General features: G+C 43.6%; 1 protein-coding gene across 4 annotated transcripts in view; it reads right to left on the bottom strand.

Annotated features, from left to right (window-relative positions):
- Window positions 1-26202, bottom strand: part of KCNS1 (potassium voltage-gated channel modifier subfamily S member 1) — a 72673-nt gene that overhangs the window by 19890 nt on the left and 26581 nt on the right. For all 4 annotated transcript variants that reach the window (XM_061631442.1, XM_061631441.1, XM_061631440.1 and 1 more), the window contains one exon: window positions 8533-9525. In XM_061631442.1, coding sequence (XP_061487426.1) covers window positions 8533-9498 — 966 coding nt within the window. In that variant the 5' untranslated portion in view covers window positions 9499-9525. The remainder of the gene's footprint in view (window positions 1-8532; window positions 9526-26202) is intronic.

Raw genomic sequence — 26202 nt, forward strand, 5'->3', positions numbered from 1 at the left:
AGGCTCACTGCCCCACTGACATCGGAGCCAGCAGTCTCCACTGATAGTCTCACCTATGAGACCTTAAGTAGTAGAATATTAGGGATGTATTCAGCATAATCTGTAGGGCGCTTTAAGTGATCAATGCAATACCTCACTCATCTTTACAAGAGACCTGGAAGGGAAACTGGGGGGGGGGGGAGAATGAGAGTGAAAAGAGGAGTTTGTGACTGAGGTGAGATTTAAATCAGGAACATTCCCCAGTTCACAGCACACACACTGAGCTTCAATGCTACACTGCTTCTCAGTCAAGGAATACAGCTGAGTAATGCATGCAACATGTACAGCCAAGTCCTACTGCAAGTTTGCTCAGAGGCAAGTCCCACCAAGTTCAGGGAAGCTTACTGTCAAGTAAGGGGAAAGGCCATTGCTCAGTGCATGCTGAGCATACAGAAAAGTCCAGGCTCGATCCCCAGCATCAAAGCGTTTGGAAAATACTCCTGCCTGAAACTCTGCAAAACCACTGCCAGTCAGCTGAGGGATGGGATCCATTAGCCGGTGCCATTTCAAAAGCATTCTGTTGATCTAACAGCCGGTATCAGTTCGAGTTCATTCTTTGTCCACTATCCGCTGCTTTTCCCAGTCCATTTTCCCCTCCCCCCAAATATAGATACTAATATCAATATTTTCTTTCCAAATATCAATATTTCCTTTCCAAATATTGATATATTGAAAGGAAATACTGATATTTGGAAAGCAAATATTGATAATTTGAAAGAAAATATTGATAAAGGAAGGAAAAGCCACCGCTTCCTCCTCCTCTGCTGTGACTGAGGCTGGTCAGTTTTCACGTTAGCAGAGACTGGATGTTTCCCTTTCGGAAAGGAAAGGAGAGAAGCAGCTGTCAGTGCCCCCACCTCCTCCTCCTCCTCCTCAGCAAGCCTTGAGTCCTTTACATGAGACTTAGCTTGCTTTCTTCCACTTGGAGCTTGGATTATTTGAGTGGAGGGGGGTGGCAGAGACAGACAGACAGACAGACAGAGAACCTGTACTGCTGTGCTATGAGCAAAATTTTAAAAAGAACAATGTATTCAAGGGAATATTAGAGGAGAAAAAATCCAGTGTTGGGGAAAAGTCACTGAAGTTTGAAGCAAACAGGATCATTCTAAAAAGATGGAGAATATGCAGACCATTGAAAAATCCGGTGTTAAATCTGAATTCAGTGGAATTTTTACCCATCCCTAATCAGTGTAGACAATACAGAGGTAAATGGCCCAATTATTTGACTAGGCAGAAAGCAGCTTCCTACGGTGCTGTAGGTGCATACAATGGCAGCCTTAAAAAGCTTCATGAGGCCTCTGTTCTGGGAAGGATAAAATTCCTCTCATGTCCCCTCTCAGTCCTCAGGCGGAACCTTTGAGAATTCAAAGCCGCTTGTCACAGGCGTTTGCTTGGCAATCCTCCTTTGACACAGCCCTGTTGTGTTTTCAAAAAGGAGCCCAAGAAATGGATGATTTGACTCGCCATTTGCTCGATGGCACAGCAAAGGGTCAAAACTGACTGGCTTCCCACTGCTGGAACTGAATCTCACACAGAATGACCCATGTGCATTGTCAAGAGAGGACAAGTCCATCCATCAGCATCAGGGGGTCACATGTTTTTGCTCAGGCATATCAGGTGGGGGAATGGAAGCCCCTCTTTTCCTCATGCCCAAAGCAGTGGGGAGGACTAATCCAGAGTCACATGACCTGAGTAGAACAAGCTCTGTTGGAGCTGGTTATTTATAGGCAGGGACAGAATTGACAGGCAGGATGGGGCAACAGCCTAATGACAGCCAGGCATAAAATGAAGCTGTCAAAATAGAGATGTAGCTTATCCAAATGCAACCCAACCAGAAATGTAGAACCACCAGAGATGTATCAAAAAAGCAAAGGGGGGGGGAGCAGAAGGCATGATCATGCTGGGTGAGAAAACTAAGTTAGGGAGTAAAAATTCCAGTCCTACCAGCAAGGAGGGTGGTAGTGCATACAAAGGAACAATTAGACAAATCTCAGTGTGCCGTTTACACTTGGAGATAATGGGTCCCAGGCTTCTAGATCAATAACACATTTTCATCTTTTTATAGCAGCCATTACTTTTACTTTCAGCCTCTCACTCCGCTGGCTGCCTGAGCGAGGGGGAAGCAATAAAACAAAACATGCTTACAGCACAAGGCAGTGATGAGAAGTAGACTTCCAAACAGAAGCTTGACTCAGGCTGTGTATTGTGCTTGTCACCCCCACCCCTGCCGCAGCTCCTTAGCCCTCATATGCCAATATAAATTGTTCCCCACTTCCAGTGCTACTACATGAGTTGCAGGAAGGTCTCCCATTTTCTTGAAGAACTAGGGTTGTATGCTGGTTAATTGACTGGGCAAATATTTTACAATTAACCACCTATTCACTGGCCACGAGTCAAATATTCCAGGAATGCCACTACATCAGTGGCAGATTGTTTTTGAAAAATGTCACCATGATGTCATTGTTAGGAAGTGAAAGGGTGAGAGATGCTTTGTCAGGGGCAAACCTCACAGCATAGGGAAGGGCTGGGAATCTGCTAGAATTGTCAGCATCTCCTTAGTGAAACAGGAAGACAAGCAGGGGCAAAGGTCACTGCCTTGGACCGCTCAGGACTCCCATCTTGCTTGCTGCGGGAAGCAGGAGTCCCTCCCCTCTGTCTGATCTATCTGCTTGGGCATCCACAGATGAATCATAACCCCCAAGCGCTCAGCTTTCTTAAAAAAAGAGAGAGTAAGTTTCTAGCATTTCTAGAACCTGAGATATGAGGCAAAATGTACAGGCACTGTTCTTCTCATTTTTGGATGTGAAACTATTCTGCCTCCCCCCAAAAAAAATTCCTGTGGGCACCCATGTTTGCTTGTCTGCTCTGCAAAGGCTCCTGGGAAGGAATGGACTCAGGCCTAGCGGCATTTGGCTAACGCATCCAGTCAGTACAGGGATTACCACTAGCACAAAAGGACTTCCTGCCCTCTTCTTCCCCCCCATACACCCCATACCCTCCCCAAATCTGTTGTGGAAGGGAAACCCCTAGAACATATTTGGGAGTGCTCTGGGGGAAGAGGGGGGAAGTCTTGTTGTTCTAGTGGGCTGCTACACTCTTGTTTTGGATGTTCAGGGGGAGGTCATATGCCCCACACTAATGGAGAGAAATGCAACAGTTTGAGATAAACATTTTCTGGATCCTTTGGAAGGAACGAGAAAGCAAAGGGTTCCCATATAGGACAAATGGCTGATCTGGAATTACCCACTGCAGGCAGTCCCTCTCTGCATGATCATTAGAAAGAGGCTGACTATTCTCATTTCCATTTTAGGATTCAGACACAGCTGAACTGGAGCCCAACCTGCATTAGGTCAATAGGTAGGCTTTGAACAATTTGAGTAGGCTTCTATGGATTAGAGCAGGGTGGAGAACCTGTGGTCTGCCAGATGTTGTTGAACTGCAGCTCTCATCCATTGACCATGCTGGAGTTGGAGTCCAACAACACCTGGAGGACCACAGGTTCCCCACCTCTTGATTAGACAATATCCACAGCATCTCTTGGCGAGAAAGGGTGCACATGTATGAAAGAGAGACCCAAACCTAATCTGTTCCAGGAATCGTTATAACTTGTTTTTCTGAAAATGTGTGTGTTCTCTCTGGTGGGAGGCAAACTATGATGAGCATTACTCTGCAATTGCATGCATGGAATATTACAAGGCCAGATCTGAAGCAGCAGCTGATGTTCTGAAGCCAGATTCTTCCTTCATTGAGATCTCCCAGCTCTGCTGGAAGGATCTAAGATGGGTGGCAGAGAGTCGGCTGGCAGGTGAAGCCACAGGCTGAGAAACTCATGGCTCAGTAAGCTTTTGACCTGTTAGGTCTAACAAAGAAGAGGCCTGTACCAGTTGTTGATCCACCAAGCTGAATGCAACTCACCAGTCAGCCACATGTTATGGCCTATCCAGATGCTTGAAAATTTGATGGGTTTTGCGCAATGGTAGGTAAGAAAAAACAAACAAAGCACAAAACACTTGATGTTCATTGAGCACCTTCCTGGTCACAATACATGACTGGTGTAGTGATTAGAGTGTTAGAGTGTTGGACTACAACCTGGAAGACCAGGGTTTGAATCCCCGCACAGCCATGACGCTCACTGGGTGACCTTAGCCAATCACTGCCTCTCAGCCTCAGAGGATGGCAATGGCAAACCACCTCTGAATACTGCTTACCATGAAAACCCTATTCATAGAGTCGCCATAAGTCAGAATTGACTTGAAGGCAGTCCATTTCCATTTTTTCCCCAAGTTGCGTAGTGGTTAGGGATGGAAGGTTCTGTCCATTTCAGTTCTTCCCATTTTTCATTTTTTTTTCATTCTTAAATTCAGTTCTCTACAGTTCTTCAACTTGCATTTTTTTAAAAAAATCCGCATGCAAATTATTCAGCATTTTAGTGCAAAATTTCTCCTAGTGAAAACATTTTGTATGCAGTTTTCACTAATGTACACATATAGTACATTTTTGTATATTATTTTTACAAATATATTCATTTTTATGCACACTTTCACCCTAATATGTGCATTTTTGTAATCACTGGTTGGAGAACTACATCACAAAATGATGATACATGCGGAATTTGAAGGATGGCTGTGTTTGGATTCTCTCATATTGTTTCAAAAAGTGTGAATTTGAAAAAAATTGGCTTTAAATGTCAATCGAGTCAAATTTCTCCCCCATCCCTAGTAGTGGGTCAGAAAGCCAAATAGAATATCTAATCAGACCATCCTTTGCAAGACAGGACCATCCTTCCTCTAGCACCCTTGCTAATCAACCAACACAGGCTGAACTTTATCCATCTGATAAAACAAATGCCTGCTTCAGCAGGAGGCTTTTGCCACATAGTGATGAAACAATTTAAGAGAGGGGCCAGCTGAGCCTCACAGGCTAAAGAGTTTCACAATTTAGGTTCAACCACAGAAAAGACCCTTAGTTTTCAAGTTCCTGTTCTTGCAAAACCCGTCATTTTCAACTATTCTGTCCAAATGCTGGATACTTACAAATAGATCCTGGCAAACCCGTGGGCAAGAAATCCCTCAGGACCCTTCAGCTCACTATATAAAGCCTTTAACAGCTTGAGACCAGTTTGCCTGAAGAATCATCTTCGACTGCTTCAATCTGCATAACTGGCACAAGTGCCACATAATGTTCACTCTGGACTTGCAAGGGAATTGATCCTTCAGTGTGGCAGCACCCACACTGTGGAATTCCCTGCCCACTGACATTAGGCAGGCATCTTCACTGTATTGCTTTCAGTACCTGCTAAAAACTTTTTTGTTTAAGCAAGCCTGCCCAGACGTGGAGATTTGTTATGTTTTTTAATATGTAATTTTATTTTATGATGCATATTTTTAAAACTTCTGATTTTATTTATATTTTGGAAAAGAGTTATTTTAACTAGTTTTTAACACCTGATTTTATCAGTAATTTTAAGGAAAATTTGTGTAAACAGTTTAGAGGCTTTGATGATTAAGTGGTAAAAACAATCCTGTTAAATACATACATATATATCCCTTGGCCATATGCTTGGTGAAGTCCCTTTTGGGCCATACCCTGCAAGGCTGAACCTGAACAATTCAGTTCAGCTTCTTGAAAATGGAGAGTCTTTCCTGGCTTCATTTCTCATCACAAAATGGGGAGTGGGGGTGGGGTGGGACCCTTTGAGAACAAGAACAAAAAACAAAACTCCTAGCAAAACAGATCTCAGTCCCCCAGAAACCCGCTGGGCTCTAGGAGATCCCTTCACAGCTACTTGCTCAGACAGCTAGTCATGCAGACACATCCAGCTAGTCCTAAAATTCCTTCTGGTGTCAGACAGATGCCAGCGCTCGCAGGTCAGCCTTAGACAAGCAGGGTGGCTGGCAAGAGACTCACTGCTAAAAAGAACTATGCTGAACCAATCTGGGAAAAGACCCTGAGTTCTAGGGACTAGCTTTGATGTTTCAAGGTGCTCATGATTGGGTAGGATAGAGTACACAGTCTTTTCCTCCCTCCTCCCCTCCAAAATCCAAATTTTACACTACGGAAACAAAGTCTGAACATAAGGAATAGATTGTGAAAAAAAGGTACTTGGACATGGATTACATAGGTCACATCCACACCATACATTTAAAGCTAATTTGAAGCACAGTGCTCCCCCCCCAAAAAATCATGGGAACTGTAGTTTACCCCTCCTGGGAACTGTAGTTTACCCCTCACAGAGCTACAATTCCCAGCACACTTAAATTACAGTTCCCAGCATTCTTTGGGGGAAGCCATGTGCTTTAAATATATGGTGTGGATGTGAGCTTAGACAATTCATAGACTCTGGAATCACCTGGCATTCACTTCAGAGATAATTATAGAGATGTAGGCGTCGGTGAAGGGCAAAATTTGTGAAACTTCAGAAGGCTTTGCAGGAAACTGAATTCCAACTTATTTATTTATGTAACAGACTTATTAGCCACATTTTGAAATATATTTTGCCAAGACAGCATATGGTATCTGAGAAAATCAGTTATAAAAACTCATGTATGACATTAAAATAGTAAAAACAACACAACAACAAGCAGAAACAATACAATCTATTCCTAGTTAAAAGATGAGGAAGCTAATTATATTTCTTGAGGGAGGGAGTTCCATAAGTATTGGGTCACCACTGAGAAGGCCCTGCCTCTCTTGTGCCCTCTAATCTAGTCTCTCTTCCTGACAGGCATATAAGCAAAGCTGCTGTGGCTGCTCTTAATGCTCTGGCAGCCATATAAGTGTGGGCAATCTTTTAAGCAACTGGACCCTAAACTGTTACGGTCTTTAAAGACTCTGAATTGGACTCAAAAGCAAACAGATACTCTGTATGGCTCAGGATCCCAATATCTTCTGCTATGAATCTACCCAGACCCTTAGATCTTCATTTGAGACCCTTCTCCAGGTCCCCCCTCTGAGGGGGGCTTGGAGGGTGGTGACAAGGGAGAAGGTCTTTTCAGTTGTGGTTCTCCATCTGTGGAATAAGCTCTCTAGTGAGGTCTGCCTGGCACCTTCATTGACATCTTTTTCAGTGCCAGGTAAAGACGTACCTTTTTTTGAAGGCATTTGACAGACTGAGATGATGTTGTCTGTTATTAATATGCTGCCAAAGCTTCCTGAGGCTGCACAAGAGTGTTGCTGTGTTGTTTTATTGCTTTGATTTTATAGTATGATATATTTGTTTCTGTTTTAATATGAGGGTGATAATTTGTACACTAGGGATGGAGTGATCTGAAAATTTAAGTTCTCTAGTTTCTCATTTTTCTAATCTTAAATTTGGTTATCCACATTTCTGCAGCAATTTGCATTTTTTTAAAAAAAAATCATCATGAGAATTCTTCAGCATTTTAGTTTGAATTTCTCCTAATAGATACAGTTTTGTACGCAGTTCTGACAAAAGTACGCCTTTTCGCAAGCAATTTATCCTAATATAATGTATTTTTGTATGTTCATTTCACAAATATATTCATTTTTATACGCATTGTCCCCTAATATATGCATTTTTGTAAACATTGTTTAATTGGAGAACTGCATCGAAAAATTTGGATAAGTGCAAATTTTGAAGAACAATTGTGTTTCAGTTCTCCTATTTCAGAAAGTGCAAATTTGATAAATTTGGCTTTAAATGTGAACTGAAACCAATTTCTTTCCCGTCCCTAGTGTGTGCATGCACATGTACACACACGTGACTGGGAGGAATTAAATTGTACTACAGAAATATCAGATGGTTGTATTTTCTTAATGCAGGATGATAGATCAACTCAGTTGAGGTTTTAACTGCTCAGCTATCATAATCTAGCTTCAAAAAGGTACAAGAGCTAGAATAAACTTCAGTAGATCCAAATCAGATTAAATATTTCTCACCAGACTGAATCGGTGAAAAGCGTTCCTGGCTGCTGCTCTGACCTGATTTTCTAGCCATCATGAAGAATCCATGAGCACAGCAAGACCGAGGGCCAAACGAGATGTTTGCTTAATACATAGTGTGCACGTACATATCTTGTTTTCATTAAATAATTGGAATGGAGATCACCCCATGCCCATGCAGCTAGGAGCCTTAGAGGGAAAAAAGGTCCCCACTGGCATCAGGAGGCTCCAGCTGTATACAGAGGGATCTCTATTCCAATCATGACGGGGGTGGGGAGAGAGAAGATAAGTCTCTCCCCATGCTACTTGCCCAGTAAAACTGCATATACATTCACTTAAAACACACTGTTTCTCCCAAAGAATACTGGAAACATAGTTTAATCCTCAAAGAGCTACAATTCCCAGCACCCTTAAACTACAGTTCCCAGGATTCTTAGTGGAAGTGATGTGCTTTAAATGTTTGGTGGGTACCTAACAATCCCCCCTCCACTCCCTGCAATTATTCAAGGAAAATGCAAAACAAGACACAAAGCTACGTGCTACGGATTAAAATGCATGTCCAGAGCCAAACTGGACCTATTACACCCTTACCTTCAAGGTGGCTCCTAAAGACCTCAGGCCTGTTGAATGCCTCGCCAGCTTCAGCACCCGGAATATCCTCATGAGTCGAAACACCTGCACCACCTTGCTCAAGTTCTCCAGCTCCGGGTCACTCCCCATGGTCACATCCACCAAAAGGTTGAAGTAGAAAGGCAGCACGGAGATAATGTCAATCAGGTTCAAGGGATGCTTGAAAAACTTCCGCAGGTGTGGAGCCAACAGCAAACGGGCGGTCACTTCAAAAGTGAACCAGGAGATGCAGAAGTACTCCAGGTTTTGCAGCACAGAGTCATCCTTCGAAATGCCATCCTCATCATTCTCTTGGTACTCTGGCATGCTGTGGATGCACATGCTGGCTATAGAGACCAGCACAACGCTGATAGAGACAAAGCTGAAGAGCTTGCTCGGGATGGAGTAGCCTGGGTTCTCCATGGTGAGCCAAAGGCGCTTGCGCAAGTTGCCACAGCGCATTGTGCCGTAGCGAAGCAGGTCGTGGTTGAAATCCGAGATCTCATCCGGAGACGTGTCCACGCTGCTGACCTCACTTTCTTCGTCCCAGTTGTGATGCCGGCTCTCCAGTTTCCGCTCATGGTAGCGGTAGCTGCAGCAGGAGTCCAGGAAGAACTCGTTGATGCCCCAGTACTCTATCTCTTGACAAAAGGAGAAGACACACAGCTCCTCCATGACATGCAGCTTGCCAGTCTGATAGAAATGGAGCACATAAAGGAAGAAGCCGGGGTTCCGGTCAAAGTAGAATTCCTTGGCACTCACATCATAGTCATCGCACAGCTGCAGGATAGACTCCTCAGAGTCACAGGAGAGCAAGCGCCCGAGGCGAGTGTCAGGGAACTTGGAGAGGGCACTCGAGCTAAGCCTCCTTCTCAGGCCCCCAACATTGATGTTGATGACCTCATCCTCAAAATTGGGATCCCAATAGTTTAAGGTCTTGTTGACCATGATCAGCAGAGCTGGGGCTAATTTGGCCTGCAGACAATACACAGAGAGAGAGAGAGAGATTTTTTTATTGAAGATACAAATTTTCCGATGGAACAAATCAGTAATCCAACATGGAAATGGAAATGGACTGCCTTCAAGTCAATCCCAACTTATGGCTACCCTATGAATAGGGTGTTCATGGTAAGCGGTATTCAGAGGGGGGTTACCATTGCCTCCCTCTGGGGCTAGTCCTCCCCAGATGGCTAGGGCCTGCTCAGCTTGCCACAGCTACACAAGGCAGCTCCTTCCTTGTCCGCAACTGCCAGCTGGGGGGCAACTGGGCTCCTTGGGACTATGCAGCTTGCCCATGGCTGCACAGGTGGCAGGGCACGTAACCCCTGAGCCACTCACTGTGTGGGTGATCTTTAGCTGGCCCTTTACACCCAGGAGACTCGAGCGGGGATTTGAACTCACAGACTCTGGACTCCCAGCCAGGCTGTCCTCCCCACTGTGCTATACCAACATACCTAAACATAATATTGGGCTCAAGAGTCACATAGCTACATAGAATACCCTAAGCTTTGTTTGTTAGTGATTTGTCTACGTCAGGAGTGGGGAACATTTTTCAGCCCGGGGGCCACCTTCCCATCCAGGCACCACATGCCAGTGGTGGGCAAGGCTAGAGGCAAAAGTGGTTAGGGCAACTGATGTAAATAATGCCACTGTACAGTAGGGTAGTTTCTATACACATTCACACACCCCTCCCTATCTTCCATCTAAGCAAGCAAAAGGCATTATCAAAGTTCATGCCAGCCTGGCAAAAACTGCCCTGGGAAGGGCAGGATATAAACAAACAAACAAACAAATAAATACTTTGGGCGCAAAGAAGGACCAGTGAGGGGTGTGGCCAGGGGAGAGGGTGTGAGACCTGGGGAAAGTCCCAAGAGCCAGAAAGGGAGGGGATGGGGCCATGTCTCAGTGACAGAGCATCTATTTTGCATGCAGAAGGTCCCAGATTTGATCCCTGGCATCTCTAGTAGGGCTGGGAGAGACCCCTGCCTAAAACTCTCATGAGTCACTGCCAGTCAGTGAAGGCAATACTGAATTAGATGGACCAGTGGTCTGACTCAATATACAGCAGCTTTCTGTTTCCTATGAGAAGCATGCAGCCCCCAGACCTGAAGTTCCCTCCCTTGGTGTAGGTAATCAGTCCTCCAGCTAATGGACATGTGCCACCAGAACAGAGAAAGAACCCCTGGCATGCTTTCTAATTAGTGGTGTTTTAATCAGGGCTGTGGAGTCGGAGTCGTGGAATCAGAGTCGGGAGCAATTTTGGGTGGAGTCGGAGTTGGTAGAAATGTACCGACTCCAACTCCGAAACCTTCATAAATGGCAAATGTATATTAACTAGTAATAACAAATTTACTGCAGTAAAATGGTAGCACAAGGCATTTCATCACCACCACGTGAATCCAGATCTTGGAAAAGTTACTTTTTTGAACTACAACTCCCACGAGCCCAATCCCTGGGGCTGATGGGAGTTGTAGTTTAAAAAAATAACTTTTCCAAGCTCTGGATTCACGTGGTGGTGATGAAATGCCTTGTGCTATCATTTTTACTACAGTAAATTTGTTATTGCTAGTTAATATACATTTGCCATTTATGAAGGAGTCGGAGTCGGACAGTAGAAAAATAGAGGAGTTGGAGTCGGAGTCGAAAGTCTGGCGTACCGACTCCACAGCCCTGGTTTTAATACAGGGCCAAAACGACACCTTAAAAATAACCCAGTTTTCATGCAAGCCACCATAGCTGCTTTTTTTAGGTTTGGGAGGGGGTATTTTCAATGGAGAATTGTGGGAGGGGGCATTTCTTGCCCATTCTGCCTGCCTGCTCATTTTCTGTTACAAGTCCCACATGTTTGTGAGAAAGAGAGCAAACGTGTCTGGAACCCTAGGAGAGGAAGAAGAAAAAAAGGCAGCAGAAATGTGGAATTGCAGCAGAAAAATTGCTGGCTGGGCGAAGGATTATACACACCCTCCCCCTTCTACTGAACAAGTGACTGGCTGGGATCTGAAGAGGTGCTCAGGCGATCAATTGAGGGCTTTGTGCTAAACCAGCACTATTCAATTCATTTTCTTTTCCCAGCTGAAACAACACCCCAGAACAAATCAAACGATTTAATAAAACTTTTCAAAGACAGTTTTCAATTCTCTCTGTGTGTGTCTGTGTTTCTGATGTTGATAATGGCAAACCTAAAATCGTGTTTGGAATCATGGAAAGAAAGACCTTGGCTGGTGTCTGGTCAGAGATGCAAAAAACAGCCACCTTAACCAAAATCCAAATCGTAGAGCATGGGTGGACATACTTGTTGGAACTACTTTGGTTTTTACTATAACCCCAAGATCTACAAACCAAGCTAGGTACAAACATCATATAGCTAGAATTAAAGGACAGGGTGGCCTCTAAGCACAGCCTGCTCCTAAGAATTTGTTTTCAGGACCAGAAATGAATTGACTTCACAATCCTTTCACACAAATGTCCACTTATCGGCTGTAAACACACTACTCATCAGAGCAAAGTGTTTCCATTAGTCACATCTGGAGGGAGAATGGGTTGATCTGCTAATCAAGTGCTAAATGTCTTTGAAGCTGACTTAAAAAAACCCCACTCAAGCTGCTCCCACCAGGTTTTACAGAAAAAGGGGTGGGATTTGATTAGCATCATGTGTCCCCATTTTCAGAAGAGAGAGGTGGAGATGCACTGGTACTGGCAGAACATTGAGTGTGTTTCTACCCCCAGTTAGCTTTCTTCATTTCAGCACCACAATTTAGGTGGTAAAGTTGTTTTGTTGTTGCTATTGTTAAACAACTAGGGGTCAGAAATCCTTGCTGATCTACTGCAAACTGAGCACAAATCCACCAGTAGATCCTAATCTACCTTCTGCTCGCCCCTGACCTAGAGAACATTTGACAACTTTACCCAGAAATGGAAGGCTGCTCAGCTTGCCACAGCTGCACAAGCCAACCCCTTCTTGTCCGCAACTGCCAGCTGGGAGCAACTTGGCTCCTTGGGACTATGCAGCTTGCCTACGTCTGCATAGGTGGCAGGGCATGTAACCCCTGAGCCACTCACTGTGGGAGTGATTTTTAGCTGGCTCTTGATACCCAGGAGACACGAGCGGGGATTTGAACTCACAGACTCTGGACTCCCAGCCAGGCTCTCCTCCCCACTGTGCTATAATGCACTGTTATTGTGCTAAGATCCTTAAGAGATCTGCACAAAAATGTGACAGTCTGGAAGAGTCTCAGGTGCCTCAAGATAAATAATAAGTTGCTATGATATACTTAATTCCTCTGTATGTCCAAAACAGATGACTTTGCCTGAAAAAGGGAAGGCTGAGGAAGCTGGCAACAACTGTGGTCTTGGACAAGGCTGAATTACTGATGGATGGAAACAGGTTCTCACTCATATCATCAAACACATTGTCTTCATCGTCAGGCAGTACTAACTCAAATGGGTTCCAATAAGCAGGTCAAAACTGAGCCTTCACATCACTCAAACTCCAGCTCTGTATTCAAAATAGCAACTCCTAAACTCAGCAAAGTACAAGCAATTTTGTCTGCAAAGTAGGTGGCAAAACCCTCCACAGCAGGAAAAGATGACTCACCCACTAAGTAAGCAGCCAATGGTCACGCAAACAGCTGCAGGATGACATTCTTAGGCAAATAAGCTGGTAAGACAGCTGTGGCCATTTCTGGACTGGAACAGCCTGACCCCTGTTATCCCCGCACTGGTAACCTCCAGCCTGGATTATTGTAATGCGCTCTATGTGGGGCTGCCCTTGAGGTTGGTCTGGAAGTTGCAGCTGGTGCAAAATGCGGTGGCGAGACTGTTAACTGGGGCAGGGTATTGCCAACATGTCACCCCACTGCTGAAAGAATTGCACTGGCTGTCCATTAACTACCGGGCCAAGTTCAAGGTTCTAGTTTTGGTGTACAAAGCCCTATACAGCTTGGGACCAGGATACCTGAAAGACCATCTTTCCCCTTATACACCCAGTCAATCACTGCACTCTGCAGGTGAGGGCCTCCTGCAGATACCATCTTATCAGGAGGTCCGTTCTGCACAACACAGGAAATGGACTTTTAGTGTGGCGGCACCTACCCTGTGGAATTCCCTCCCCTTAAAAATTAGGCAGGCACCATCTCTGTTATCTCTTTGGCGCCTATTGAAGACTTTCCTCTTTCAACAAGCCTACAAGTTGAGACCTACTCCAGTCTGTGTCTGTGTTGGAATTGCTTTTTAATTTTTTTTAAAAAAAACAATGTTTTTAACCCTTTTTTAAAGATTTCTTTAAAGCTTTTTAAAAAATGTTTTTAAAGTTGTTTTGCTTTAATGTATTTTAAGGTCTGTTTTTATGATGTTTTAAAATGTTTTTAGTGCTTTTGTTTGCCGCCCTGGGTTCCTGCTGGGAGGAAGGGCAGGATATAAATAAGAAAGAAAGAAAGAAAGAAAGAAAGAAAGAAAGAAAGAAAGAAAGAAAGAAAGAATAGGAGATATATATCCGATGCCAAATGGACAGTGTAAAGAGATCCTTCTTTGGCATACAAGGAAAGCTCTACAACAAAGGTTGTCCCCTCTGTGGGGAGAGAATTTCACAGCTAAGGGGCTGCCACAGAGAAATCCCTCTCCCAAGCCACCCCCTTCACATTTTTGAGGGTGGCAGATCTTAACACCCAAGAAGGTCTGTAGGGAAGGAGGCGGTCTTTCAGCGATTCTTAAATTCTGGACTGCCAAATGGTATATAAAGTTACTGTATTAGATTCTGTCATGTCTTGGTAAGCTCACCAGTCATATATGTGTCACCAAGCACAATTCCCCAACTCTTGTACCAGAAAAGGAAATTTGGTCTCTATAGAAGCTATTACAAACTCTTCTTCCAACTCCGGAACAAAAGAGTGCCCATGAAAGAACTAAAGGTAAAGCCAAAATACAACAGGGGGAAAAAAATAATATTTACTGTTAATGCCTGAATTAATTACATGAAAGAACTGGCACTAGAATTTTGAGGTTGTCCCAGTTTTATAAAACCCTCTGCTTCTTCCAGGGTTCTGCTTGTTTCAAAATGAAGCATGGAGAATGGAACCACACTCTAAAGATCCAACGTTTACAGGAGGCTTATTATGTTGCCCGGATCATAGTTCAGTGGTAGAACACAAACTTTGCATGTAGAAAGTCCCAAGCTCAGTCTTTGGAACCTCCAGTTAAAAGAGCAGGTGATGTGAAAAACATCCTTCTGAGACCCTACATAGGAAGCCACCTTACACCAAGTCAGGCCATTGTTCCATCTAGCGGAGTGTCTCCCAGACCTACCTGGAGATGCTGGGGATTGAACCTGGGACCTTCTACATACAAAGCAAATGCTCTACCACTGAGCTACAGCCCTTTGTAAAATGAGATCCTGCCACTGAGAGCAGAAAATGCTGGGCTAGATGAAGAGAAGGTCGACTTGGTATAAGGTAGCTTTCTATGTTGTGTTCCTATTATCTCAGAGAACCAACAGCGCTACTTCCAAGAGAGGTGGCCCATGTCCCTTTAATGAAGGAACGGCAGCTGGAATAGCTCAATAGTTCTTCTAGCCTGATAAAAGAAGCTGATCTTTCTGTAGCCACGCAAATGCACTGCATATATACTCCAGATGCCTCTTCAAGGAAGGGCTAGAAAATCCAGCTGGGCCAATGGTGCAGCATTCTTTTGGGCCAAAGGTCTGTTTATTCACACACAGACAGAGGACGTGGAACAAAATGTTGCAGTGTATCTTCCTCCTCACCCTCTAACAGGACTGCTCCCATTCAAAGTGACAGCCAGCCATGCCCTCCTTCACAGAGCTTGGAAGTAACTCATTATTTTTAATGAGTTACTTGTAATTAGTTACAATTTTAAATAACGAGTGGGTAATTCCATTACATTTGGCAAGTAAAGGAACGACTAGTAATTTCCCTACTTTTCAGCTGCAACTTTAACGTTTCCACATTAGGTTGGACGTTACTTGGGGGCGGGAACAAGGGGAAGTCAGCTCCTGGCTGTGATTGGTTAACACAAGACATGTGCCTCACACTGATTGGACCTCTGCGCAGACTCTTCCCTCGTGATTAGGGTTGCCAGGTCGGAACCATTCAAAAACCTGAGAAAATGGGGGCGGGCCCTAGTGACATCATGGGGCGGGCCCTAGTGATGTCATGGGGCGGGTCCTAGTGACATCATGGGGCGGGCCCTAGTGACATCACGGGGCGGGCCCTAGTGACATCATTAAACATGATACATTGTATCAACCACAGTTGCTTGGAGCATACCATTCAAAAAAAATTCTCTGGAGATTAAAATAGAAATCTTACCTAAAATAGGGTGTTCCTAGGTCCATCTGAAGTGACAAAGTCATTCTTTCTCACAAGCTTAGGGTGATGCAAAATGGAAATGGACTGCCTTCAAGTTGATCCCAGATAGGGTCTTCATGGTAAGCAGTATTCAGACGGAGGTGGTTTACTATTGCCTTCCTCTGAGTCTAAGAGGCAGTGACTGGCCCAAGGTCACCCGGTGAGCTTCATGGCTGTGTGGGGATTCCAACCCTGGTCTGCCAGGTCACAGTTCAACGCCTTTAGGGAACATTTAATCTAGCTTACTTGCTTCTGGCAAGAAGGGTTTACGTGCCCTCAGGCCAGGCCATTATTGGAAGAAAGAAGCTCAGTGTTGCAGAGATGTTAGATGGGAGCACAGATGGATGCCCCTGAAGGCAACAACTGTAAACATGCTTATTAAGGAACTAAGCCCCATAGAACTCAATAGGACTTACTTCTGAGTAGATATGGTTGCAGCCATGTTAAGGACAAGGGAGGGCATTCTAGGCAAACAGATGGCAACTGCCTGTCAGCATTGTGCTGTTGCTAAGACTTGACTGGGGATCATCCACAAAGTTATCCATAAGGCACTGCAACTTTATGTGTTGGCTGGCTACTGCAGTGGGTGTCCCCTAATATTTATGGCCATACAAGCAGGGTGAGTGTAGGCAGCAATTGCCTTTCCACTTTACAAGGCCTTATATAGGACCGACAGGCAGCAGGAGAGAGGGGAGGACCAGAAAAAGAACAAAAATAAAAATCAAGGAAGAGAGCGCCTCCTCCTAAGCAATAAGCACGTGCACTGTGCAGAGCGCCTGCCTCCGTTTCCCCCCGAAGCCGCCCCACCCAGCCTCGACGCCAGCGCCTTCTGGGCCAGGCAACCTTGGTGATCTCTGGGCCGCTTCAGCCCCGGCACCTCTCTGCCCCACCCCCCGAGAAAAATCAACTCATTTGAAATGTGGTGTTGGAGGAGAGCTTTGCGGATACCATGGTCTGCAAAACAGACAAATAATTGGGTGTCAGAACAAATTAAACCAGAACTATCACTAGAAGCTAAAATGATGAAACTGAGGTTATCATACTTTGGACACATAATGAGAAGACAGGATTCACTAGAAAAGACAATAATGCTTGGAAAAACAGAAGGGAGTAGAAAAAGAGGAAGGCCAAACAAGAGATGGATTGATTCCATAAAGGAAGCCACAGACCTGAACTTACAGGATCTGGACAGGGTGGTTCATGACAGATGCTCTTGGAGGTCACTGATTCATAGGGTCACCATAAGTTATAATCGACTTGAAGGCACATAACAACAACAACAAACCTCCCTGATAGACTGTGGGAATGCTGTGGACACAATATATTTCAACTTTAGCAAAGCTTTTGACAAAATGCCACATGATATTCTGATTAGCAAGCTAGCTGAATGTGGACTGGATGGAACAGCTATTGGGTGGATCCACAGTTGGCTACACAATCATATTCAGAGTGCTAATCAATGGTTTCTTCTCAACCTGGGGGGGTAACTAGCTGGCTACTATAGGGCTTGGTCTTGGACCCAGTGCTCTTCAACATTTTTATTAATGACTTGGATGAGGAGGGGCAGGGAATGCTTATCAAACATGTAGATGATGCAAAATTGGGAGGAATACCTAATTCCCTGGAAGACAGAAACAACATTCAAAGGGATCTTAATAGGCTGGAGCATTGGGCTAAAAACAGCAGAATGAAATTTAACAGGGATGAGTGCAAAGTTCTACACCTAGGAAAAAGAAACCAAATGCAGTTATTAAGATGGGGGATACTTGGCTCAGCAATACTACATGCAAGAAGGATCTTGGGATTGTTGTTGATCACAAACTGAATATGAGCCAACAGTGTGATGTGGCTGCAAAAAAAGCAAATGCTATTTTAGGCTGCATTAACAAAGTGAGTGAAGTACTAGTTCTCCTTTATTCAGCACCGGTTAGGCTTCATCTTGAGTACTGCATCCAGTTCTTGACACCACACTTTAAGAAAGATACAGCAAACTAGAATGGGTTCAGAGGAGGGTAACGAGGATAGTCAGGAGACAGGAAACAAAGTCCTATGAGGAGAGACTGAAAGAACTGGGCATGTTTAGCCTGGAGAAGAGCAGACTAAGGGAAGATATGATAGCACTCTTCAAATACATGAAAGGTTGTCACACAGAGTAGGGCCGGGGTCTCTTCTTGATCGTCTCAGAGTGCAGGACATGGTATAATGGGCTCAATAATGCTGGAAGCCAGATTTCAACTAAACATCAGTGCATTAAATTGAGAGAGAGACAGTGACTGGCACAAGATCACTAAGAAACTTTTATAGCAGTGTGAAGCTTTGAACAAAAATCATCCTGGTTACTGTCCAAATACTTTCTAGCTGATACAAGTACAGTGGCTATTTATTGTCCTGGTTCTACCCTACAGATCCTCCACCTGCCTTTCATTTCCTCTAACCTCCATAGTCTCTCCAGTCAATCCCCCTTTTTAAAAGGTCTTGTTCCTTCCCACTCTATTGTCTATATTTTGGTACATGCATTTTCTTTACTGCTTGCCTTTTTAAAAAAAACCAGTATCGCTGGTTTGGACTGAGGAAAAGGTGTGTGGCTTTGCTCTAACTCCCGTCTCAATAATAATAAACGGGCAGGCAACCTGTCAATTAGTACAGGCTCCATCTACGCAAAACAGGAACGTGTAATGATTATTTTCTTCCGCCGGCTTTTCTTGCTAGGTTACTCACTGCTCCCCCAAATCGCCCCCGTTCCCATTTCTCCCAGGTAGGGAGGAAAGAGCGCGCTGAGTCTCCTACCCGCCTGCTGGGAAGCCTCAGCTGAGGCGTGGCGTGATCCGAAAGAGCACCGGAAGTGCCCTCTCACTGACGGGAAAAATCGCCAAAATAAAATAACGTTTGATATTGTTTTTAAAATAAATAACTTCGTTTACGCTAGGCAGGATTTCATTTCTTTTTTTAAAAAAAGCAAAACATTAAACATGTAAAAGTGAGCTATTTTACTTTTAAACCATTTAGGATGGCAGGCGAGGGGAGAGAATGGGGGTGGGGGCAGGGAGAGTGAGTGATCTGATCTCTTACTTTTAAACCATTTAGGAGAGCAGGCGGGGGGAGAGAATGGGGGTGGGGGCAGGGAGAGTGAGCGATCTTACTTTTAAACCATTTAGGAGGGCAGGCGGGGGGAGAGAATGGGGGTGGGGGCAGGGAGAGTGAGCGATCTGATCTCTTACTTTTAAACCATTTAGGATGGCAGGCGGGGGGAGAGAATGGGGGTGGGGGCAGGGAGAGTGAGCGATCTGATCTCTTACTTTTAAACCATTTAGGAGGGCAGGCGGGGGGAGAGAATGGGGGTGGGGGCAGGGAGAGTGAGCGATCTGATCTCTTACTTTTAAACCATTTAGGATGGCAGGCAGGGGGAGAGAATGGGGTGGGGGTAGGGAGAGTGAGCGATCTGATCTCTTACTTTTAAACCATTTAGGAGGGCAGGCGGGGGGGAGAGAATGGGGGTGGGGGCAGGGAGAGTGAGCAATCTGATCTCTTACTTTTAAACCATTTAGGAGGGCAGGCAGGGGGAGAGAATGGGGGTGGGGTCAGGGAGAGTGAGCGATCTTACTTTTAAACCATTTAGGATGGCAGGCGGGGGTAGGGAATGGGGGTGGGGGTAGGGAGAGTGAGCGATTTTACTTTTTACTGCTGGGGGGGGTCCCTGCAGGGGTGGCGGCTGCTCAAGTCCTCCTGTCTGTCTGCACTGCAGTCCCTGCTGCCTGACTGAGAAAGAGCGGGAAGGCGGCCAGCTACAGCCCAACAGTATGCGTGTGTCAATCACGCATGCGTGGCTGAGGGGGCCAATGAAAAGCCGGAGATCCTCCAGTTTAAACAAAATATTGCCGGAGGCCGGAGATGGCCCCCTTTTGCTGGAGACTCCGGCAGAAAAACGGAGACCTGGCAACCCTACTCGTGATCTGTGTTAGGAGGCATGAGGGAAGAGGTGAATAGGCAGGGCCTGCTACTGTCTGACTCTGAGAGGAAAAAATGGACGCCGGAGAAAAAAGCCAGAGCAAGGAAGGCAGCAGCAGAAATTGCCGAAGAGCTGTGGAGGTGAGTGACGATGATTTGTGTGTGTGTGTGTGCCCCGGTGTGTGTGTTTCCGGCTGGAGTCTCTGGTTTTGGGGGGGGGGCTCCAGCTCTCTGGCTACCACCCCTTACTCTCCGGACTCTCAGCTTCAATTTTTTTAAAAAAGTAAGTTTCTAGGTGGTCTAATTCCCGAGATATACACCAAAACGTCACCCCCCGCACAACTTTTTTTTAAACAGATCCATGCTCTAACTACAACTCCCATCAGCCCAATCCAGTGGCCATGCTGGCTGGGGCTGATGGGAGTTGTAGTTTTAAAAAGTAACTTTTCAAAGCTCTGGCTGTAACCCCGACCTTTCATGATTATAGCCAGTGACACCAGAGTTGTGACTTGTTGATCCAGGCATGCCTAGGCTGAACGTCAGAATATGGTGGCTTTGAGTTTTTTGCAGTTTGCGTAAGTAATATGGCTTAATGTTTTTTTTCCTCTTCTGTCCAAGAGTCAGACCCTGGGCTATGAAATATGAAAGTATTTAATCCAATATCTGCTTTTCTGGGAGTAAAGCCATTTCTGGGAGTAAAGCATGTACCTGGAGTAAACCCCATTGAACTCCATTAGGACTTGCTTTTGAGTAGACATGGTTAGGATTGTGCTGTAAATTAATGAGACTTGTGAGTAAACATAGTGCAGACTTGTGTTTGTGTTGTAAATCTCTCTCCCTCCAACCCTATTTTTAAAGAAATTAGGCAGGGTTTATCACAGTTTTTATTATGTAGGAAGCTAATACTCATTTTTTTAAAAAATGAATGAAGTTTATTTATTTATTTATTTTTATTATTTGATTTATATCCCACCCTTCCTCCCAGTAGGAGCCCAGGGCAGCAAACAAAAGCACTAAAAACACTTTAAAAATCATAAAAACAGACTTTAAAATATATTAAAACAAAACATCTTTAAAAACATTTTTTTTTCAATAATTTTTATTCAGATTTTCATAAAACATACAAGACAAAATCATAAAACATTCAAAGACAAAAAACAAAATCAAAAATAGTTAAACAAAAAGAAAAAAAGAAAAAAAAAACAAAAATAAAAAATAAAGAGTAAAATATTGACTTCCCATTTGTCAAAGATCAAATCAGTTATAAGTCTATAATATATAACAATCCTGTCTCTTAAGTCATATTATAAAATCACTTTCCTCCAGTAGTTATCTTACTTAATCATCAAATCTCATAAACATTACTTTATTCTTTCCACAAAAAGTCAAAGAGAGGTTTCAATTCTTTAAGAAATATATCTATCAATTTTTTTTTCCAGATAAACATATCGATTAATCCATCTCATTACTAATTATGATAATCTTATTGTCATAACCATAGTCAAAATAAACATTTCAATTAATCCATCACATCAGAATCTGTTAGGTTCAGTAATTTCAGTAGCCATTGTTCTATTATCTCTATTAGTTCCATTTTCCATCTTCCATCTTCAGTAGTCTTGTTAAGTCCAGTAATTTCAATGTCCAATCTTCCATTATCAGTATTCCATAATAATCTTGCTGTCAAAGCCATAGTCATATAGTAAGAGTCTGATGGGAATTACCTCTATCCCAAATATTTTCTTGCCATCCATTCTGAATAGGTTGCTGAAATACTGCTGTAAAATCATATCTCTGTTCTTTTTTTCAAAATACACTGGGTCATCTCTTAAAAGTTTTTCCATTGTCACATGGCTGCAGTTAATTCCATAGATTTTCTCTATATTGGGCTCCATCACATCATTCCAGTCCAGAAGATAATCCATGCCATTGATAACTTTATCTCTAGAATCTTCATTAATTTCTTCAGAGATAACATTGAGTTCCAAACAATAGATTTTATTTCTAAAGTCCATAGACTCCAAACCTTGTTCCTGTTCCACGTTTGTTCCAATCTCCGGGATCTCCTCTCTCACAGGGACCCCTATTCCAGTCTCCAGGGTCTCCTCTCTCACAGGGACCCCTGTTCCAATCTCCGGGGTCTCCTCTCTCACAGGGACCCCTTCCAGGGTCACCTCTCTCACAGGGACCCTTATATCTTTAATCTCCTGCTTCATTTTACTCAATTCAATTTTCGTTATCTCAATCTCATCCATTATTTTCTGAAACATAGTTATTTCCAGATTCTCAGCCACTTTCTTAATTGCCATTTTAAAAGAAAAATATAGGAAAACCACTTCTTATTTCAGCAACAATTGGGTTAATACTCCAAACTTGGTGACATCACAGTATAAACAGAGCAGACAGCCTTATCTCTCCAATAGTTAAGTAAACAAAATGCAGTTCCCAGGATCGAAACAATTAATGGCAATCGTCAAGAAACAGATTCGTCAAAATAAAATAGACCAAAAAGAGAGTAGTCTCAAAACAGTATAATATTTTTCAAAATAAAAATCTGGAATAGAAATCCCTCTTCTGTGTATATCTTTAGAATGCAAATCCAGGACAGCTTTTTGCAACAAAAACAGAGATAAGCTATTAATTAGTGCGTAGCAGAGAGAAGTTACGGCTCCCCAGTGAGATGTCAAAAACCGATCAATCTGGCAAATCTCTTTTAAACAGCAACAATTTAAGTCAAGTAAAAGAAAAATATAGAAAGAAGGGTGCTTGCCTGTTAGTGCGTTCTCTCTTAGAAGATAAGATGAACGTTCGCTTTAACAGATAGAGCTTGCTGTTGAAAATCCGTCCCACCTTCGTCGGCTGGACCTCGTCCCATAAATTAATGAGATCTGGTCGTCCCAACAAAAATAGGCTTTGAGGTTAATCTCTTCGTTTCTCCCTACCCGGGAGAAGTTTAATCAGTCAAAAAAAAAAAGAAAAAACTGACTGATATATCTGAATAAGCTTCTTTTGAGGCAGGAGCCCGTCTCAAAAGCAGGCACAGGCTAAGTCACCCTTCCCGGAAGTCCCTTTAAAAACATTTTTAAAAGCTTTAAAAACATTTTTTTTAAGAAAAAGTTTAAAAACATATTAAAAAGCAATTTCAACACAGACGCAGACTGGGATAAGGTCTCAACTTAAAGGACTTGTTAAAAGAACAAGTTCCTTATCACTTGAGGCTGCAGTTTTCCCTGGTTGAGTAAGCCCCATTGAATACATTGGGACTTGCTTCTGAGTAAACAAACATAGGATTGCACTATAAATATCTTTACAGGTTATATAAATAAACATATTTGATAGTCATGCTTATATAAATATTTTCATAGAATCATAGAATAGTAGAGTTGGAAGGGGCCTATAAGGCCATCAAGTCCAACCCCCTGCTCAATGCAGGAATCCAAATCAAAGCATTCCCGACAGATGGCTGTTCAGCTGCCTCTTGAATGCCTCCAGTGTCGGAGATCCCACTACCTCTCTAGTAATTAGTTCCATTGTTGTATGGCTCTAACAGTTAGGAAGCTTTTCCTGATGTCCAGTCGAAATCTGGCTTCTTGCAACTTGAGCCCATTATTCTGTGTCCTGCACTCTGGGATCATTGAGAAGAGATCCCGGCCCTCCTCTGTGTGGCAACCTTTCAAGTACTTGAAGAGTGCTATTATTTATTTTATTTATTTATTTGTTTCATTTATAGACCGCCCATAGCGAGTGGCTCTCTGGGCGGTGTACAAAAAGGTTAAAATACAAAATATCAACAATAAAATCAGACAACAAACAATAAATACAAGCAGCAACTAAAGAAAAAAAGAAAAAATAAAAAATTTAAATTATAACATAAACGCTTAAAATGCCTGGGAGCATAGCCAGGTCTTAACCTGGCGCCGAAAAGATAGAAGCGTAGGCGCCAGGCGTACTTCTTCAGGGAGGCTGTTCCACAGTTCGGAGGCCACTACAGAAAAGGCCCTAGATCGAGTAACTGTCCTCCGGGCTTCTTGATGGGTTGGTACCCGGAGGAGGGCCTTAGATGCTGAGCGAAGTGACCGGGTAGGTTCATAGCGGGAGAGGCGTTCCACAAGATATTGCGGTCCCACGCCATGTAAGGCTTTATAGGTCAAAACCAGCACCTTGAATCTGTCTCGGAAACAAATAGGTAGCCAGTGCAAACGGGCCAGAACAGGTGTTATATGTGCTGACCGGCTGGTCCTCGTCAGCAGTCTGGCTGCTGCGTTTTGCACTAGCTGAAGCTTCCGAACTGTCTTCAAGGGCAGCCCTACGTAGAGCGCATTACAGTAATCCAGCCTAGAAGTTACCAGAGCATGAACAACTGAGGCGAGGTCATCCCTGTCCAGTTAGGAGCGTAGCTGGGCTACCAACCGAAGGTATCATATCTCCCCTCAGTCTTCTCTTCTCCAGGTTAAATATGCCCAGTTCCTTCAGTCTCTCCTCATAGGGCGTTGTTTCCAGTCCCCTGATCATCCTTGTTGCCCTCTTTTGAACCCATCCTTCTTGAAGTGCAGAGACCAGAACTGGACACAGCACTCAAGATGAGGCCTAACCAGTGCTGAATAGAGGGGAACTAATACTTCACATGATTTGGAAACTATACTTCTGTTAATGCAGTCTGATATAGCATTTGCCTTTTTTGCAGCCACATCACACTGTTGGCTCATATTCAGCTTGTGATCAACAACAATTCCAAGATCCTTCTTGCATGTCGTACTGCTGAGCCAAGTATCCCCCATCTTATAACTGTGCATTTGGTTTCTTTTTCCTAAGTGTAGAACTTTGCATTTATCCCTGTTGAATTTCATTCTGTTGTTTTCAGCCCAATGCTCCAGCCTATCAAGGTCCCTTTGAATTTTCTTTCTGTCTTCCACGGTATTAGCTATGCCCCCCAATTTTGTATCATCTGCAAATTTGATAAGCATGCTCTGTACCTCCTCATCCAAGTAGTTAATAAAAATGTTGAAGAGCACTGGGCCCAGGACTGAGCCCTGTGGTACCCCACTCATTACTTCCACCCAGTTTTGTCATGCTGTGTCCCTATAAGTATCCAATTGCATATTATGGTTGTACAATACTTCCTTTACATTTTAAGTATGCCTTGGGGTAGTCATGGTTCTCCATTGTTTTCATCCTGAGGGGCAGATAGGCTGAGAAATGGTGAGTAGCCCATGGTCACCCACTACACTTTATACCTTATTTCCATTTTGAAAAATTAATTAAAACAATTTACATGCAGGCAAAATTTATTAAGCGGATTCACACAATATGTGTAAAGCACATCCAACTCGCATTTAAAGCGCATGACTTCCCCTAAAGAATTCTGGGAAGTGTCATTTCCCCCTCACAGTTATAGTTCTCACCACTCTTAACAAACTGCAGTTCCCATGATTCTGTGGTGGGATTCATGTGCTTCAAATGGGTGTTGAATGTGCTTTAGGAATGGTGTGGATCTGCCCTAGGTATGATGTTCATTCAAGAGTGAATTGAAAAGAACAATTTTAAAAGATACTTCTTACTCTTACTCATTTCTCAGACCTCTTTCTGAAGTAAAGGGTCAAATCTGTAAAAACATTTGGAGCAGCCACATTAAAAGATAAGGGCAGGGCATTCCAGGCAGGGGGTTGCCAACCCTGCTTGGATATGGATGTCTTTGCAGAAGAACCCTAGTCAAGGTTTACCAACAGCACAGTCCAAACTATATCTACTTAGAAGTCAGTCCTGTTGAGTTCTGTGGGGCTTAATCCCTTAGTAAGTGTGTTTAGAATTGCAGCCTTCAGGAGCCTCCATCTTTACTCCCCAAAGCTCCCATCTAACATCTCCACAACACTAGGCTCCTTTGTCTCTGCTGTGGCCTTCTGGTGACTGCCCTAGCCTGAAGGCACTTAACCCTTCTTGCTGAAAGCAAGTAGGCTAGATTAAATGTTCCCTACCCAGGCTCATATATATAAAAGATAAAAGATAAACGGCATTTTGTCAAAAGTATTTTTGTCTACATTTTATACCTCATCCTTGGTTTTCCAAGCTTGGCATGGAATGCTTCTCATACAGAATTAATTTGAAATGCTGCATATTTATTATCATAATCATCATATTCAAAATAAAAAATATATGTACCGCCTTCAAGTTGATTCCAACTTATGGTGACCCTATGAATAGGGTTTTCATGAGGCTGAGAGGCAGTGACTGGCCCAAGGTCACTCAGTGAGCTTCATGGCTATGTGGGGATTTGAACCCTAGTCTCATTTTGTTCTCACAACAACCCTGTGAGATAGTAGATTAGACTGGCCCAGGCAGGGTTATTTAG

This window comes from Rhineura floridana, chromosome 6 (genome assembly GCF_030035675.1).
Source record: "Rhineura floridana isolate rRhiFlo1 chromosome 6, rRhiFlo1.hap2, whole genome shotgun sequence".
NCBI classification, from domain to species: domain Eukaryota; kingdom Metazoa; phylum Chordata; class Lepidosauria; order Squamata; family Rhineuridae; genus Rhineura; species Rhineura floridana.